This window comes from Austrofundulus limnaeus, unplaced genomic scaffold (assembly GCF_001266775.1).
Source record: "Austrofundulus limnaeus strain Quisiro unplaced genomic scaffold, Austrofundulus_limnaeus-1.0 Scaffold450, whole genome shotgun sequence".
In the NCBI taxonomy this organism is placed as follows: domain Eukaryota; kingdom Metazoa; phylum Chordata; class Actinopteri; order Cyprinodontiformes; family Rivulidae; genus Austrofundulus; species Austrofundulus limnaeus.
The window spans coordinates 48,510-66,695 of record NW_013952852.1 but is presented as its reverse complement, the minus strand read 5'-3'; the positions used below and the strand labels follow the sequence as shown (position 1 = coordinate 66,695).

Here is an 18,186-nt window from a genome sequence, read left to right as displayed (position 1 = left end):
AGGGGGTCCAACCCGTTACTAGCGTGGTGTACCTAATAAAGTGGCCGGTGAGTGTATATTAGTGCCTATCATCATTCAGTAGTTACTAAACTCTTCCCCTAATGTAGATATAAATTAGTTTATTAAAGAGCAGTTTATAAATGTTTTGTTAACATTTGAGCTTTCTGTTAAAAAATTTTCTTAATTTTTTTATAAAGTAAAATACTGACGTTCATTTCTTCATAATTTTGCAATTATTGTATTTTCTTAAATACAGTTAATAATATATTTATTTGGTTTAAGTGAGGTTACAGCTTCAAAAGTCTGCAATCAGGGATTGTCAGTGCCAGCTGTGCCACCTGAAAGTGGGCGGAGCTTTCTCTTAGTTCTTTAACAGGTGCGACAGAAAGCCGGTCCGGTTCGGAGGTTTCTTTTGTGTCTGGTGCCTTGCATCATACAGCGGTTATGACTCAGAGGGACGGGCACAGACGGACCAGGAAGCTGGAGGAAGTCAGTGCAAACAGCCGACAAACATAAGACGCATTTATTAATGTTGGAGTAATAATAACCTCTGTCCGCAGTGCCGTCTGCTGTAYAAAGTACTTTTACTGACAGAAAGGAAACTGATATTTATTTTTAAACAAGCTGCTTTGTAAAAAGTTTGAGGAGAACGAGTCGAGGCATGAATATGAACCTGGAAGAGCAGGAAGACGAGCTGCTCGCCCTGGAGAGTATCTTTGATTCGGACGAGTTCGTCCGAAACGAGTTTTCCGGAGAAATCCGAGTGTCGCCAGATCTCCCTGTGGACTTTAACGTGGTGCTGAAACATGGTAAATATGCCGACTAAATGTGAGATTGATTTTTAACTGCAAATATATATTTGATACACAGTAGCTATTATAATCTATAGATACGTTTCTGTTTTTTCATCAACTCCAATTATCCTACATGTAGGATGAGGACCCTCATCATCTCATCATCATAAACTTTATTTTGGTCATTCCTGGGTGGTGCATGAAACCACCATTTTTTATTTTATACACATATCGTTTTTTATGACATTTATTTGAATATATTGTGTGATTATTTTCATTTCATTCATATTTCCTTACTAATTCATTGATGTTTTTTCTACTGCAACAAATGCTTAAATGTAACAGTTGTTTTTCTAACCATAAAACATTGTTATAGGCTATATTAGCACCTTTCTAACGTTTTCAACTCTTCCCTGTTTTAATAAAATTATTAATTCTGTCTTTTTTTCTCTATAAGGTGAAACACAAAGGCAGTATGTCATTTCTTTCCTTCCTCCCCTGCTTCTGACCTTTGAACTTCCGGTGGACTACCCCTCCTCCTCCCCTCCCTCCTTCACTCTCACCTGCACCTGGTTGACTCCCTCACAGGTAACGGGTCAAAGTGTGTGGGGTGTCATTCAAAAATTACCACTAATATTTTGTTTTATTTAGGCTTTTTTATAAGAAAAAAACAAACAATTAAAAAAACAGGTTTATTTTTCAAAGTTGGTTTTTCGCCGTTATATATACATTTAGAAATGTCATATTTACAAACTAAATATTTAAGTTAAATATTTAGTTAAAAGCTAAGTATTTAACTTGCAACTTTAAAAGTTTAGGTAAAAAGCTAAGTATTTAACTTGCAAGTTAAATGTTTTGAGCTTAATGTTTAGCTTGTTAACTAAATATTTAATTTGTAAGTTAAATGTTTAGTTTGTAAACTATGACATTTATAAATGTATGAATGGCGAAAAACCATCTTTGAAAAATAAACCTCTATTTTTTTTCCTTATGAAAGGCTAAATAAAGCAAAAAATATTGCTGGTAATTTTTAACTGTGTAACTTTACAAACGGCACCTCATAAAAGTGGCACAAATTCTTGAAGCGCTTTAAATAAATACTGTTATTGTTCTGTGTTTCAGCTGGCTTCTCTGAAGGCTCGGCTCATTGAGCTCCACCAGGCTACAGGGGGCGCTGTGGTGCTCTTCTCCTGGATTCAGTTTCTGAGAGAAGATGCCCTGAAGCTCCTGAACATTCAGAATCTGCTGGAGCTTCCCTCAGATCAAATCAGCTCCGTACCTGAAAAACGGGACCAACGAGACCCTGAACCAGAGGATAATTACACCCAAAAATCAGAACCTACAGATGTGTCTGATCTTTGTGGACCAGCTGACTGTATCCTGGTCAATTCTTCAGCTGCAGCCAAGAGCGCAGACACTCATGGAGCTGATCGAAATGATTTAACTTCCCCTTTTATCCAAAGCAGCCTAAATTCAGAGTTTACAGACCCAAAGGCTCTTACTTCTAATGACCTTTCTAAATCGGAGCTTCTTCCAAGTGTTGAGTCTGTTCAAATTAGTCAGGAAGACGGTTCTGCTTCAGCGTCAAGCTCCTCAAACCTACAGGGTCCGAGCGAGGCGACCCCTCGTCCGGTCCAGCCCAAAGCAATCTCTCTGAACAGCGGCGACATCGTCTCAGGGATCTCTTTAACACCGTCGCAGAAGCTCCTGTCCCAGATTCTGATCTATAACGCCGAGCAGAAGCGGAGGGCGTTCGCCACCACCGTGTTCGCCTGCGGCGTCTGTTACACGGACTGGCTCGGGTCCGAGTGCGTGCAGCTCTTCGAGTGTGGCCACGTCTTCTGCCGGGCCTGTCTCGGCGACTTCTGTAAAGTCCGCATCGCAGAGGGGAACGTCCGGGGCGTCGCCTGTCCCGAGGTGGGCTGCTCTGCGACCCCGACACCTGCACAGGTACGGTCGGGTGTTAAATGAAACGTAACCTTTTCAAATGAAGTAGAAGGGCAGAAAGTGTTTCATAACGTTTTGCTTCTCTAACTTGTTCATATTTTACACAGGTGAACAATCTTGTAGGWGAGGAGCTGTTCAGCAGATATGATCGTCTCCTCCTGCAGTCTACACTAGACCACATGTCTGGTGTGCCTTTTTTCCCCTTGTTTACAATGAATATCGGCATATTTATCATAAACTCTATTTCTCAATGATAATCATCTCTCTGTTCTCCCCTCGTCGTAGACGTGATGTACTGTCCTCGGAGTTCCTGTGCCTCTCCTGTAATTTCAGAAAAGTCCAGCGGTGTGGCCATATGCTCTGTGTGCAGCTTTGCTTTCTGCGTCGACTGCAAAAAGACCTACCATGGAAGCAACAAGTGTTACGAAGACAAGAGCAAGACAAAAGTGGAGGACTTTCTGAATTTTCCGCAAACAGAAGGTAAAGAATAATTTACAGTGTGTGCTGTACAGTAGGCTTAAACGCAGAAATCTAAGTAATATGTGTTCAAATCAGCTTCTCTGAATAATAAAAACATCTGTTAAAGAGTTGATGAAACTAAATATGAACTTTATCGCTTTAAAGGGGACATGTCCAAAATCCTTTTCTTCCTTTTTTTATTTAAAGTTATATTTTGTTGCAGACTTGGAGTCTCTAGTAGTGCAGAAAAGTTGACTTTCGTCTCTCCTGGTCCTTCAAATATATCTTTATATTCTGTTTGGATCAGATTTTTCAGCTCATTCAGTTTTCTCTATTTTCTATGACATTTTCTGAGTCTAATAAGTCAAATTATCTGTGCCGGAATTGCCAAATAAGGTCTGGACTTACCAACGACAATTTCCTCACCATAATTCTCCTCTGGTTCTGGGTCAGACTCTGGTTCTGGGTCAGACTCTGGCTCCGACATGTAACGCTGGATGAACAAGTCTTCTGTTGCTGACATCTTTTAATTAAATTGTAAATAAAATGTTTCTTCACTGCTAGATAACGTAACCCCCTCTCTCAAACCGGAGTGGACCGGTTTGGAAGCCGGAGGGGGCGGGGCTTGAAGTGTCTTAAAGGAAGAGTGACAAAACCAGTTTGAGGCACACACCAGAAAAAGGGTGAAAGAGGGGCTAGTGAAGTTAAAGTAAGAAGGAATTCAAACCAAAACATTGTAGTACCACTTTATAAAGACCCCAACTGAATGATTTAAATGTGAAAACCTTTTTAAAGTCACATCCTGCATTTAAATCCTTCTTTTTCACATTTAAATCATTCAGTCGGGGTCTTTATAAAGTGGAACTGCAACGCTTTGGTCTGAATTCCTCCTTATTGTAACTCCACAAGCCCCTCTTTCACCTCTTTTCTGAGGATCAACTCGTTTTTGAGGCTGTCTCTTTAAATCCAAATATGGCGCTTCACACCCCGCCCCCCTCCAGTCTCTCGACCGGTCCATTCCAGTTTGATAGAGGGGTTTATGATCATATATCCTTACATGTTGGAGCCAGAGTCCGACTCAGAGGAGAATGAAGACAACAAATTAAGTTCAGCCTTTATTTSGAAGTTCTGTCGCAAATAATTTAGTGTAAAAGTTCAGAAAACATAATTGAAAATGGAGAAAACKGAACGGGTTGTAAAATATGACTCGGAACAGAATATAAAGATGAAACAGCAGGAGAGACCAAATTAAACATTTCTGCAGCTTTTTAGAGACTCCAAGTACACAACAAAATGTATTTAATGGCTAAAGTAGATTTTACACGATCTATCCTCTTTAAACAATACAGCACGGTGGCAGTATTGCAGCAACTTTTCCACTTTCTCAGGGGTAAAACTTTCTTTAAAAATATCCATAAGTGTAAACACAAGCAGGATAAATCAGTCCATAATGCCACTCAAAGCACGAGAGTTCACTGTGTTTGGGTACAGATTTGTTTCTTTTTTTTCTTATGTCCCAGAGGGAATGAAGGCTCTTCTGGATGATTATTCTTCTGGCAGTAAGGAGAGGCGACGCCTTCTGAAGAGCAGATATGGACGGAAGATTCTGGATGGTCTCGAGTCAAATTTGAACGAGAAGTGGAAGTCTGAAAACACCAAAGCCTGCCCCCACTGYTTCTCCCCAATACAGGTCATTTATTACTTAATAAACTACACCAGAGAATATTTTATATGTTGGTTTTTTTTTGTGTGTTTTTGCTTCCCATCAACCTGCGATCTTGTGCTTTGTGATGCAGAAGGATGGTGGGTGTAACTTTATGCAGTGTACTTGGTGTCAGCATCCATTCTACTGGACCGACTGAGAAGTTTGGAGTCAGAAGCTTCCTTCAGACTTGGAAGTGGACGGAGACACGAGAGGGAAAACACTTGTCAAAATACATTGAAACTGATCTTTATGGTAACTATACGGAAACTTAACTATTTAATCAACAAAGCTTGAAAATGTGCACCTTTTTAAATTTATTTTTTGCACATAAAGGTACAATTCTCATAACTGTACCTGGTTTTAAATGCACTTTAGAAAATTGTTCTGATTATCTTTCTACTTGAAGCTTTAAAATAATTCACTTCTGTGAGATAAGCTGTCCCTAATGTTTTTAAAGATATAAAAATGTTTATAAAAGAGCTATATTTATTTAAACAAAAGTGTAGCAAAGCTGTCAAGTTTTGATTTTTTTTCTYTCTAAAACCTTTTGAAGGAATCAGCTTTTTAGTTCATCGTAATTATCAGCTATATAAAATACTATTTGAAAACAGGCCATTTGGGGATTTTAACGAGCAAAACTGTTTTATATTTAGAACCAGGCTTTATGAGAAGTGTATTGATCCAATATGAAATGTAAATTACAGTATAGATTCTGTTTTTGTTTGCTCAGTTTGTCTGTATAAACATCAGTCATGAAGTTTTTTAATGTTTTAGCTACAACAAAATTAAATTGCCCTTTCAAACATACAAACCTTCATAAAGTGCAGATTGATGCTTGGCGCTGTCAGCCCCGTAAAGGCTTTCAGTTAAATACTGTGAGCCTTTTGGAACTCTGTTTTAATGTGTCATGAACAGCAGATGGCACCAAAGAACTAAGTAAAGCTGTTTTTATGAGCTGTGCTCGAATAAAAGCAATTAATTCAAGTAAATAACCAATTGTTCATCTAATAAATAAGTGCTTGCTTGGATGAAATGCTCAAATGTCTTCTATACAGTCAAAAACATACATGATAATATGGGTACTGATACTTCGTAAACCGCTTTTTAAAAATATTTTACAATAGTTCTTTTGCAATTATAATGCTATTCAGCTTTAGGACAAAATACATGGAATACAGCTTTATCAAGTTAAATCTTTTGCACAGTCAGTGGCTAAAGCCTGTTGTATATTCAATTTCAAATCATTAAATTATATTTCAGTCTTGAAGTCAGATTATGAGTCTATAGCTGCTGTTGGGTGTTTGGCACCTCCTCACAGACTGACTTCCTGTTTTTCTAAAGTCCCCCCTCCCTTCCAGCTTCACTCTGTCACAACAGTGGAACAAAGTTCCCTGCTGCATGTCTCCTGGGCATGATCAGAAATCTACAGCTGTCGCTCATTCAAGCCAGCATGTTTTTCCTGTAGCTCGTCCAGTTTCCACACAAGGGTCATCACTTCTTTACAAAATGTCTAAACAACTGTTCCACACTAAGCCACAGTGCCATGTCTGGTCCTGGAGGACTGTGAACAAGGAACAAGGGCTGGACTGGATTTTTATGGGTTTTTTTTTTTTTTCAAACTTCTTTATGGTTCATCTGAGACAGAAACTACAAACCAAAATGTATACACAAGTTKTTGCAGATAAATTACATCACAAATATAGCATGCACAAAACTCACTATAAATTGTAAAAGCTAAAAAAGTAAGTTTGTAAATGCAACAAAAAATATTTGTCAAAGTTGCCGTAAAATATAAGCTGTAATAATGTCTGGGGGTGCATTTGTTTAAATTGATTTCATTTACACATTTTATTGATTTTCTTTTTTTTTAACACCTTAAGGCAGATCCTCATCAAAAACCTTATGAAGGGGACATATATAATGGAAAATCCAATTTTGTTTAAAAGCTGTTAAATACATTGTATTGTGTACTTTGGAGTCTCTAGGAGTGCAAAAAATTAGAATTTAGTTTCTCCCGGTGTTGCAAAGATACCTTTTTATATTCTGTTTGGTTCATATATTTCAGCCAGTTTAGTTTTCTCTATTGTCTAAGATATTTTCTGAGTCTAATGTATTACGTCAAATTATCTGTGACATCTGGATAAACAAGGCTTCTGTTGCTGACGTCTTTTTACTTAAATTGTAAAAGTTTCTGCAAGCTTGAAAACATAACCCTCACTCTCAAACTGGAGTGGACCGGTCTGGAAGCAGGAGGGGGCGGGGCTTGAAGCATCTTAAAGGAACAGTATAACCAGCTACTTTGAGATACACCTCCAGTAAAGGGCTGAAAGAGGAGCTGGTAAAGTTAAAATAAAAAGGAATTCAGACCAAAGCATTGTATTTTTACTTTAGGAAGACCCCAAATTAATGATTTAAATGTGTAAAAAGAAGGAATCCAAGGGGCAATATCATGTTAAAATCAACTTTTGAGTTTTATATCATGTTATAATGTTATACACTCATAAAAAATACTTGCCCAAAGCCTTGCTTTGACTCATTCGTGCATGTTTGAGAAATCCTGCAGCGTTTTTAGGAAGCCATGCTGAGGAGCAAAACGACAGGTGGGGACCAGAAATGCCTTTTGGGACCAGAAACGCCCCTGGGACGTGTCTCCAAGCCGAGTTTCCTCATCATGGAGCACACCACCCCGCCCATGACTCCTGCAGGCTCTCGGCAGTAACAGAGCAAACGAGTGAAAGTGAAAGTGAAACTTAAACTGTCTGCGGCTCTTAACACTACATCTCACTCAGTGAAGCTCTTTTAAGATTCAAAATCCCTTTGAGGAAATGTATTTTCAGATGCCAAGTAAACTGCATCATAGCGCACGCGCGAACCCCCCCCACACTGAAATGGACGGGACAGAAGCGGAAGGTGGTTCTTAAAGAGACAGAGGCCAGTTTCAAGGCGTTTATAAGAGGAAGTGATGAGAAGATAATTTTATTTTCTATTTAAACATAAAAACAGCATTTTAGTAAGAACTGAAGTTGACAGATACTTTATTATGGTATAGTATTTAAATGTATGCCTGAGAAACACATAATATTGCCCCTTTGAAAGAATATGTGTACTTTAACTCTGACTTGAGGCGAGCACCTTCATCTGTTTGTCAGATACCTAACAGATAAAGCATCCAGCCAGGGAGCAGCTATTTTGACAGAAGCAATATTAAGAATAATGGGAATGCTAGAAACAAGGCTATAGAGAGATTCTTTTCCCATTTGAACCAATAACTGCATCAGCTCACCGAACTCTTATTTCCCCTGGAGCACTGTGAGCAGAACAGATGAAACACTTATTCACTGGGGGGGGAAAAATCAAACACAGCCCAGTTATCATCATCTGCAAGTTTATTCATCTGTCAGAAAACACAAACATACACAGTCAGAAGTCAAAGCATCACTTGCCCAGGCATTCATCCAGTCAGTAAAATGAGTTTGTTCAGAGGCACTGAAAGTGTGCTGAGGTTTTTCCACAAAGACCAAAAGGAGAATCTTTACTTTTCTGCAGGGATGCTGCTAGAAAATCCAGAACCCCTGACAGTAAATGGAGGTGGGAGGTCCTGAATTCTGTCTGTGATTATAAAAGACAGATATACGTTTTAACATTGTTGCCTGTCTACCTTCATCTGAAGAATCCAACACTGCAGAAATTGGATAAATGCACAAAATTACAAATATAACACACATTTGTCATGGCTCCCTTTATTCCCCCCCCACTCCACAAAATTTCTAATTATAGAGGTATATGATATAGCAAAGTCTTCATTCAAACCTAAAAACGTGCTAAAATACTGTTCTTTATAAACACCAATGCCCTTTTTTACGATTCAGTGCAAAAATGTGATTTTGTCTCATTTTCTGGTGTCTTTAACCCCCCACTGGCAAACCCCTCTAAAATGATATTACATTTTTAAAATTATCTTTAAATTTATTCACATAAACTTTCATCTGAACATTCTTAAAAAGCATCCTTTTATTTTCTGTCTTCAACGTCTCAGTTATTAGACGCAACTTTGCTCGTGCACAAAATAAATTGTATACACATCCTTTGGTGCGATATGAAACACTGAGTTATAAAGGATGCTGCTGAAACACGTTGGCACCCAGATCACTGTAAATACATTAAGTATTCTGATATTATGGTTACTCACGTCTATACCTTATTCACTTCTACACGCTTTCATAAGAAAATAAATTTTAAAAAGGCCGTTAAATTTCAGTGTTAACCTTTGAAAATACAATTTTAAATGAACTATTTCAATTTTTTTAAACTATTAATTGAATTTTAGGGATAAGATAATTTCTCAAAATATATTGAATTTAAAAAGTTGTGCAATTTTGTGTTTATTCTGGTCTTTTTATTTTTTGTGTGTTTTCAAACATGACAGAAAAACATTTGATTTACACTCATTGTCTTTATATGAGCGCACACACACATAGCTTAGAGCAGGAGGTGGTCAATGGGGGGCCACCATCCTGCAAGTTTTAGAGGTTTCTCTGCTCCAACATGCCTGATATGAATGAATGAATGAATGAATGAATGAATGAATGAATGAATGAATGAATGAATGAATGGGTGATTAACAATGGAACTTGAAGAGGTCATTTAAACACTGAATCGGGAGTGTCGGAGCAGGAAAACAAGTAAAACCTGCAGGATCGTGGCCCTCGAGGACCAGGATTGCACACTCCTGGCTATAGAGGTAATATATAATGGAGCTCTTGAGACTAAAGGTCACACAAAATCATGTCTGTACTTTGATTCTGGTGAAATGTTTTCCCAAAGGAACAGTAGTTTGGTCTAAGTTCTCTCTTCATGGTTAAAGCCAGAAACAGAATTGTAAAAATCTGAATTATGAACCAAATTGCATCCAAATGTAATTTCTGCTCAGATTTGATTTATTTTTTCTTTAGGTCACTAGAGTGAAAATGGTTATGACAAAGCTAGATGTATGAAGTGGTCTGAGCGTTTTAGATTTCCTCAGACCAGGGCTATTCAACTGAAACGCTCCGGGGAGCCGGTGTTAAGACGGGGTTGTTCAGTGTTTGTTTTCGCACACACTTTTCAGCATAAACATTCCCGCGAACTTCTGACAAATAAGTTCTTGTGTGGAGGGGGGTAAAAAGCTTGGCCAGCGGGTTGCGACAAGAAGGTGCCGAAATGTTGACAATGCGAACAGAATGATGCAATTTTCATCATGAAGCTGCAAAAGTCTGATCTGATTCCGTCAGTTTGGATGCAGCGTGCTGCGCACTTTACTCGAAGCTCACAGCTCGAGGGCCTAAAGCCTACCCACCTCCACCCCCAGGGGTGTGTGTGTGTTATCTTTWCATTTTAACTTTACAAATGCTTTGAAATTTGTTTTATATTTAATTAAGTTAAAAAAGAGAGAGAAAAAAATTGTCATTGGCGGACCAGACATGGCCCGCAGACCACCAGTTGAATAGCCCTGCCCTTAAACCAAGCAAGTCATGCACTGTGTTCTCAGTTCTGATACAGACCAGAGTGTTTTTGGGGCCTTTAATAAATTGGATGTTAATGCAGATGCACTTTTTTTCCCCCTTTCGTACAACAAAGATTATTATTATTATTGTTATTATTATTATTATTATTATTATTAATAAAAATATTCTCATTAAGTACTGCAACAAGTGTTATCTTTCATTTCACCACTTAAAAGGTGGAAATGAAGTAGACTCATTGACACTTTGTTCAATGAACAGAACACAATATGATTTGTTACAACAAATGCCCATTTTAAGCTCCAACTTTACGCCGATAAATCTGGCAAAGAAATGTCAGTCTTTGGTTAAACTGCACACATCAGCAGTATGGCTATAACACGTGAGGATGGTGCTAGATAATTCATCTTTTAGTTTTCCAGTGTAGAGTGTTCAAAAATAATTGCAAGGATTTTCAGAGTGTTTTTCTCTCATTCCTCCCGTTCCTGTGCGATGGATTACTTCCTGAACCTGCTCAGGCTGCGCTGCTGGAGTGTAAAACTCGTTTTCAGTTCATAATTCTCTCCTTGCCATAAACCGTTATGCCACCAGTGCTTTCATGAAAGACAAAAGCACGTTATTTTTAGGATAAGGAGGAGTGTTTTTATAATGCTGCTACTCTAACTTTTTTTTAAAAGGTGACTAGCTGTGTCTCACCTTCTGCTTTTATTAACTTGTCATTGTTCCTTTTTGATCAAACTGCAGAGGTGTTCTTTCTGGATCCTTCTTTTGTTTCTGCCTCTTTCTCGTAGTTTTTAATCCCTCAAACCGTCCTCTCAGTATTCTCCTGAGTATCTTAAAAGTCAGGTGTGTGCTTGTGCTCTACAGACAAATAAAAGACCTGAACAGATGACTCCCTGCAGCAAACTCAATCTAGCCAACAGAAAGCCAGGACGCTGCCTTTCATTTAAACTTTGACGCTTTTATTTATGCAGACTTGTTTTTTTTTTAATGCATGTGCTTGTGAATGTGTCGTCTTTACTACTGAAGTGTAAAACAAATAAATCACAGATATTTAGATTGTTTTCACTCCAACAATATGTCTTTTGGCACTAATAAAATATCTTTAAATCTTTATTTTTGTCAATGTTTGTGTACCTGAAGTGATAAAATATGTACATTCTTCATACTGGACCGTAAATTAAAGGACAATTTTTATTTTAGTTTATAGTTTTAAACCACGGTGAACTCAAAACACTGACTCCGTTCTGTTCAGCTGAGCAGCTCGGAATTAGAACAGAAAATTAGATAAAGCAGAAAATTAAATTAGGTTCTAATTATATAACTGATCTGTTGTGCTAAACACAGAACATCAGCTGAACCTGGGTCAGATGAGAGCAACAGCCAAACAGATGGGTCTGCAGAGTCACTCACGTCCTTTTTTCCACTTTATCCTGCAATAAAAAGCTAAATATGTCCTCTCTGGGACGCAGCGTTGATTAGGAAATCCAAAGTGTTAAAMTAATAACCTCAACTATCCAGGAGCTTTGCAGTTTGTAAACTACTTTAAAGTTTGGTCTTTTGATTGTACACATTGTTGTGAGTAAATGCTTTATTTGTTTCTTTTTTAGTTATCTTTCTAAACAAAAGATTCGGCTTTTACTAGCGTTTAAAGTCGTTTCGCTTTAAAGACAGCCACTTCTGCCACGTACAGACAAAACGAGGGAGCTTTTAATTATATGGTGATCTTACCGGAGATACTTTAAAGTGCCCGTGACATCAAATTTTTGTTATAAATATGAATGCATTTTTGGAAAGATAAAATTAATGACATTTTGCGAAAAATAAAACTAAAAATCACTGCCAAGATGAACCATTWTGTTCCCATTTGTAGTAACRGGAAGTGACATCAAAGGGGAATATCTGAATGTAAATAGAGCATTGCTAAAATGGCTAACTGTAGAGTAGAATCTGATGTTTCTTTAGATTGTTTTTGAGTCTCTATCAGAGAGAGGAAGAAGAGTCACAGAGTTCAAATAATATTGAGTCAATAAACAAAGACCAGAGAGTTTTTCTTAAAGAGTTCCCCTTTGATGTCACTTCCTGTTTCACGCTGGCTGAGCAAAGTTCAAAGGAAAATGTGCCAGTTAGGTGACAAATTGGGATGCCAAGTTTCGTAAATATAAAGATTATTTATATATTACTTCTTATATTTGAGGGACATGCATGTCACAGGCACTTTAAAAGTGATTTGAAGGGCCTACAGTGAAAACTGGAAAAATACGAACAAAAAAAAAAAGAAATTCACTCAGTTTCCTGGTAATTAAACTGATAAGAGGCTACCAATAAACAAAGAATCAATAAGTTTTCTTGTYTAATATTCTATATTTACAAGTGTAATGTTATTAAGCATTATTTACATATGATAACGTAGCTTATAGGGAAAAAAATCCTACCACAGTACAGATTAGTTGCTACTGTAACGCCAAAATGGCTGACCAGAGTTTTGGCCTAATTTTGTCCAATTGCTTGAACAAGGTTCACCTGCGCCTAACATTTAGCCTGAAACACACTGAAGAACAGGTCAGAGGTCAGCCAAGGCTCACAGTTTCATTTAACACTGCTGTACAAGATAAAGTTTATTGTGCTTTGCGTTTATTACCTCTGTTATTTTATAAAGACACTGAATTTACTCCCTGTACCCTGTGTGGCTCTGCTGCTCTTGTAGCAGGACACGAAGTAAAAAAAAAAAGGTCCTCTATAAATTCTTGTTTTTCTATTAATTATTTATTTTCATGTTTCTATATTTTCTCTTCAGCTCTGTCTGCAGAATCCCTTTCTCCCTGATCCACTTCCTCATTTTGTCCAAACAAGCTGACGATTTCTTTGCATCCCATTTGCATTCACTTGTAACCTGAGTCAGAGTGAAACCTGCACGATTAGAATGAGAGTAAATCAGAAAACATCTGTTTTTATTCAGTACCAAAAATCTTTTTTCTACCCATATATTAAAAGTCTTTTATTTTATTTTCCTGTATGTTGCACTCTGACTCGTAACACAGACTCAGCTCTAATAGCTTCCTATGGTAGAACAGATTTAATAGGCAGAGCTGAAGTGTCCATAAAGAGCAACTGGCTCAAAAGATGTGCTGTAGAAGGAGATAGAGCTGCACTTACCGGACAACCTGCTCTACCATTTGAGCTACACAGAGTATGCTTCTGTCTGGATTTGATGTTTCATCTATAAATTATATAAACTGTAAGAAGACTTGGCGGCTGTTTGAGGGGGGTGTAATAGCTTTCTCTTTAAAAAGCTCTGCAAATAAAAGGCTTTTTTTTTTTTTTACATCCACCGCCCCTGGTGCTTACCCTCRCCATCTATTCCCTCCTCCCCCTCTTAGCTGTAGCCGAGGTTCTCCATCTCGTGGCGGTACCTCAGCTCCGACACTTTGGCTTTGTGCTGCTTGCTCTCCAGATGCTGCCTGAAGTCCGTCTCTTGCTCGGCGCCGCAGTTGCACATGGAGCAGTAGAACTGTCCGCTGGGAGTGACACACATGGCTAAGTCCCTGGGGATGCGCTGCCTCGGTCTGGGGTTGTAGTACGGCCCTGGGATGAGCAAAAAGAGCAGGGGGGATGGGTCAGTGGCAGTGATGGTTCACTTGATAAAGGAGGGACAAAATAAACATTTAATGTTTTAATCTGTGTTTCATTTTTGTGATAAAATTCCAACCTGAATGTTTCCATTTAGTCATCAGTTCTTTCTTAAATGAAATATTTTTAACAGACTTTTAAATTTAGCTGAATTTCAGAAATGAAACTATTGAATTAAAACCAGTTTGCAAAATATTTTCTCTATTAACTAAATGAGAAGGTATGGGGCACCAAGTGTAAAATTAATTGTCAAAAAATGTCACTAACATATTTTTCATTATTTATCTCACTGTTCTTACATTTTACTAAATGTTAAATTTAAATGTTTAAAAATATATTCAAATATTAAATCCTAAATCTAAATGTAAAAGTTAAACCTTAAATGTTGGGAGTTAAGATGATTTTTAGATTTTAAGTATTATCTTTAGCAGTGTTAGAAGCGTTAGCAGAAGTTAGTGTCAGATCACTGATGTCATCATCCTGCGACAAACATCAACATTGACCGTTGCTAGCCGCAGCTGAAAATGATTAAAATCCAAATTCAAAATGTGTTCATAAAAACCATTATGGGTGGTATCTGTACACTGACTGCAACTGCAAGTTTGATGTCTTGTAGGGAAGCTTTAGCTGCATTGTAGCACTAGYGGTTGCTCTTGTCTCAGGATGATGACATCATAACATGAGCTGAGCACCAACAGCAAAGGCCACGTTCCATTCCAGAATACCTAAATGTCAACTTCAACATTGAAGATTTAACTTTTACGTTTAGATTTAGGATTAAATATTTTCATTTATTTTTTAACATTAAAATTTAACAGTACAAATTACCTAAAAGTAAGAATGGTGAGCTAAATAATAAAATGTTAGAGGAAAAATTTTGGACACTCAAAAAGTGAGTTAAATAATAAAAAATATGTTAGTGAAAATTTCATTTCATTTTACAGTTGGTGCTCTTGGTGCAAACTTTTCCAAAACAGCCATTGCAGACTTCTCTTGCTGGTTTTTAGATACAGTTTTTAAAAATGTTGCACATTGGCTTGGTAGTTATTACTGTGTTTTACATTAAAGTTTTTCTGCTAGAGATGAAGCCCTTTTGTGTAAATGCTGCAGACCTTATATAATGTGCAAAAGGAGAATCCAATAAAGGAAAAAAATATGCTCTTGAAAAAGGTTTTAAATATCCCTAACGTGTCTGAATGAGTCACCTAATCTTTATCTGAAATAATGACCCATAAGAACGTACAAAAAGAGAAGCTCAAAGGCATAGATTACATTAAGATGAAACAAAGGACACAAATTTGTTTGTTTAATTTGTGTACAAACTGCAGAAGGACGATAAATAGGAAGAGACTAAAAAAAGAAGTCAGCAACAAAGTGACCGCAGGCTATTTTAGGACTTATCCATCAAAAAAAAAAAAAAAAAAAAAAAAAAAAAAAAAAACTGATGACATGAGCAGAAAGTTGTGGTGAGAAAGAGGAGCTGAAAGAGACAGGAAGGGTAATTTGCTTTTTAGTGGGATTTTTTTTTCACATCTTGATTTATTCCTTTTCGTTTTTTGTGGATTTTTTTTAAAAGATTTTGTTTGTGAAAAGATGTAACAGATAAGAAGGGGACTGCTGACATCAACAGTCTGACATTACTGTATCTGTTTTCACACACAGGTTTGTATTTCTAACCTTATTAGGACCATTCATTGACTTCCATTCATTTCCATTTGTTTCTACAGCCCAACACTGACCCTTTACCCCAAACTTAACCCTCATCCCAAAAATGGAGTTCCACCATGACCACCAAGAACTATTGGTCTTGACGAGTTAGGTGTGTACATCAGAAAGCAGACACTCAAAAATGAACATCAACAACATCAATGAACCTTTTTCAAATAGTCATTACTGAAAGCTCCAGAAATTTTACGTATTCATTTATTTTTTGTGCTGAGACGACGTTTCATTTAAATTATACACRCTTGTGTTTTTATGACACTGTTAAAAAAATTTTTTTTGAACACCAAATTTCGACATTCTTTAGCTGTATCAAGTGTTTAATGTTGTCTTGGACTAAAATGTAATTTCATTTTATAAAAGGACATTGGCACATTAAAGCAGGAGCAGTGTTGTTTTTTTCCCCTGCACTCAAGGTTAAAACTATGCAAGCTGGGACAGCTTTCTTTGCTGATCTGGACAGAAAAATACCCTTCTCTTATGTACGCAGATAAAGGACATTATGTTTTATAAACTGACTGCATTTAATGCAAATAAATGTGTCCCAAAAGCTGCAGAGTGTCAAATGAAGCTAATTTTTTTAAAATAACCATCTCAAAAATGCATTTTCCTTCAGGAATACAAAAATAATTGATGGACAAGATATATTGATTATGTTCTAAAACAAAACAGCTATATTATCACAAAACAAAATATRTCGACCTGCTAACTATGGGGTGTAAAATGAAATGTTAACTAACATTTTTCAGTATTTAGCTCACTTTTTGAGTGTTAAGAATTTTCAACTAACATTTTATTGTTATTTAGCTCACTGTTCTTACATTATTTCATTTTTACTAACTGTTAAATTTAAATGTTAAAAATATATTTAAATATTAAATCATAAATCTAAATGTAAAAGTTAAACCTTCAATGTTGAAGTTCACATTTAGGTATTTTTGGAATGGAATGCAGCCTTTGCTGTTGGTGCTCCATGTTATGATGTCATCATCCTGGGACAATAACAACCGCTAGCGCTCCAATGCAGCTAAAGCTTCCCCACAAGACATCAAACTTGCAGTTATGGCTGGTGTCTGAGCTGCACTTCAAACTGCTGGACCACAGGTACCACCCATATTGTTTTTCATTAACATATTTTGAATTTAGTTGTTAAATATTATCTTCAGCAGCATTAGCAGCGGCCATTGTTGATGTTTGTTGCAGGATTATGACACCAACCCATCAACAATGTTTCTGATGCTAACTTCTGCTAATGCTTCTAACACTGCTGGCTTATTGTCTCAGGTTTTACCTGGCATAGCAGCAGGCAGCTGAGGGCTGCGACGGTTTTTCACCAGTCGATATTCACTGCCGTCTTTCCGATTTTTTCTAGGTGCTGCCTCGTTGCTGCCTTCTCTACAGAAGAAGACAAAAACATTTAAAAACTAAATGTATATTCTTAAAAAAAAGAAAGAAAGAAACACATGTTAAAGGTGCTTTTTTGGCTTTAAAAAAAGGTGTTTTTTGGTACCAATGAAAAATGATTAGAGGGTAAAACCATGGAGCTGCTAAAGGACAAACCTCAACAATCACTAACGACTCAGCTAATGTGAATAAGGATAAAGCCTGCAGCCAATACAGAAARTATTTCTTGACCCAGACCCACATGTTACTGGAGTTCTGTTGGGCCTCGGCCAGGCGCAGCTTCTTGGCATGGTTCTTGCCCTGGTAGTGAGCCTGTGCAACTGCTAGTGAGCTGAAGGAGGCATCGCACAGTTTACAATAGTCGTTCTCTGTGGCCAGGATGACCCGAGGTGCCCCCTTGAACAGGGCCTGCACAAAGCAAGACAAAGCGGCTCAGTGTTCGTGATGAGAAAAGTTACGGGAATAAACACTGACAAAGAGGAGAACAAAGAGAAGAACACAGTTCAGTTTTTTTACGTTTAAAGGCTTWTTTGAGGATGGAAGCTTCCAAGTATACTGTAGCATTTTTACCCAAGGCTTTGCAATGTGTCAACATAAACAGATATCTTATTTATCTCAACATCAATGCTATATAAAAAGGTAAACTATTCAGCCCTGGGAGAACGGCAGGTTGTGTGWGTAAATTGCAGAGTGTCGTTTTCATCAACCTCCTCAGAGGAAACGGATTCTATCAGCAGAGTTGCCACTTCAGCAGCAACCAACCCTCCTCCCTCAAATTAAACATTTACCGTAGGTAAGTTAGAGCTGAAGTGTGGCCTGACCTGCCTGCCTGCGTCACCGTCTGTAGATCCTGACCCCACGGTTTGACCGGACCCCTCCAGGACTTCTGGGATCCTGATGGCCGGTGGTTGTTGGCTTCCGGCGTAGAAATTTCTTAATTTTTTACTGTGGTTTTTTCCCTTAGTAAAAAAAAAAAAAAAAATTAAGTGTTTATATTTTGAAGTGTTTTTTTATGGGATTAATC

The 18,186-nt window shown here is 37.5% G+C and overlaps 2 protein-coding genes across 4 annotated transcripts in view; one reads left to right on the top strand and one right to left on the bottom strand.

The window, feature by feature from the left end:
* The first annotated feature begins 375 nt into the window (after positions 1 to 375).
* On the top strand, positions 376 to 5,933 carry LOC106529544 (E3 ubiquitin-protein ligase RNF14). The gene is made up of 7 exons (XM_014025004.1): positions 376 to 809; positions 1,252 to 1,382; positions 1,917 to 2,744; positions 2,849 to 2,927; positions 3,027 to 3,221; positions 4,721 to 4,890; positions 4,997 to 5,933. The coding sequence occupies exons 1-7, from the start codon at positions 662 to 664 to the stop codon at positions 5,060 to 5,062; spliced, it is 1,617 nt and encodes a 538-aa protein (XP_013880458.1). The 5' UTR covers positions 376 to 661; the 3' UTR covers positions 5,063 to 5,933.
* Positions 5,934 to 12,421: 6,488 nt separating this feature from the next.
* The window catches only part of zmat3 (zinc finger, matrin-type 3), a 14,919-nt gene continuing 9,154 nt past the window's right edge, over positions 12,422 to 18,186 (bottom strand). Inside the window, exons 3-7 of one of the 3 annotated variants that reach the window (XM_014024998.1) lie at positions 17,984 to 18,121; positions 17,404 to 17,570; positions 17,050 to 17,153; positions 13,820 to 13,991; positions 12,422 to 13,316 (exon numbers count right to left, since the gene is read on the bottom strand). In XM_014024998.1, coding sequence (XP_013880452.1) covers positions 13,289 to 13,316; positions 13,820 to 13,991; positions 17,050 to 17,153; positions 17,404 to 17,570; positions 17,984 to 18,121 — 609 coding nt within the window. In that variant the 3' untranslated portion in view covers positions 12,422 to 13,288. Of the gene's footprint in view, positions 13,992 to 17,049; positions 17,154 to 17,403; positions 17,571 to 17,983; positions 18,122 to 18,186 lie in introns of all 3 variants that reach the window. The other 2 variants (XM_014024997.1, XM_014024999.1) reach the window with 2 other exon arrangements.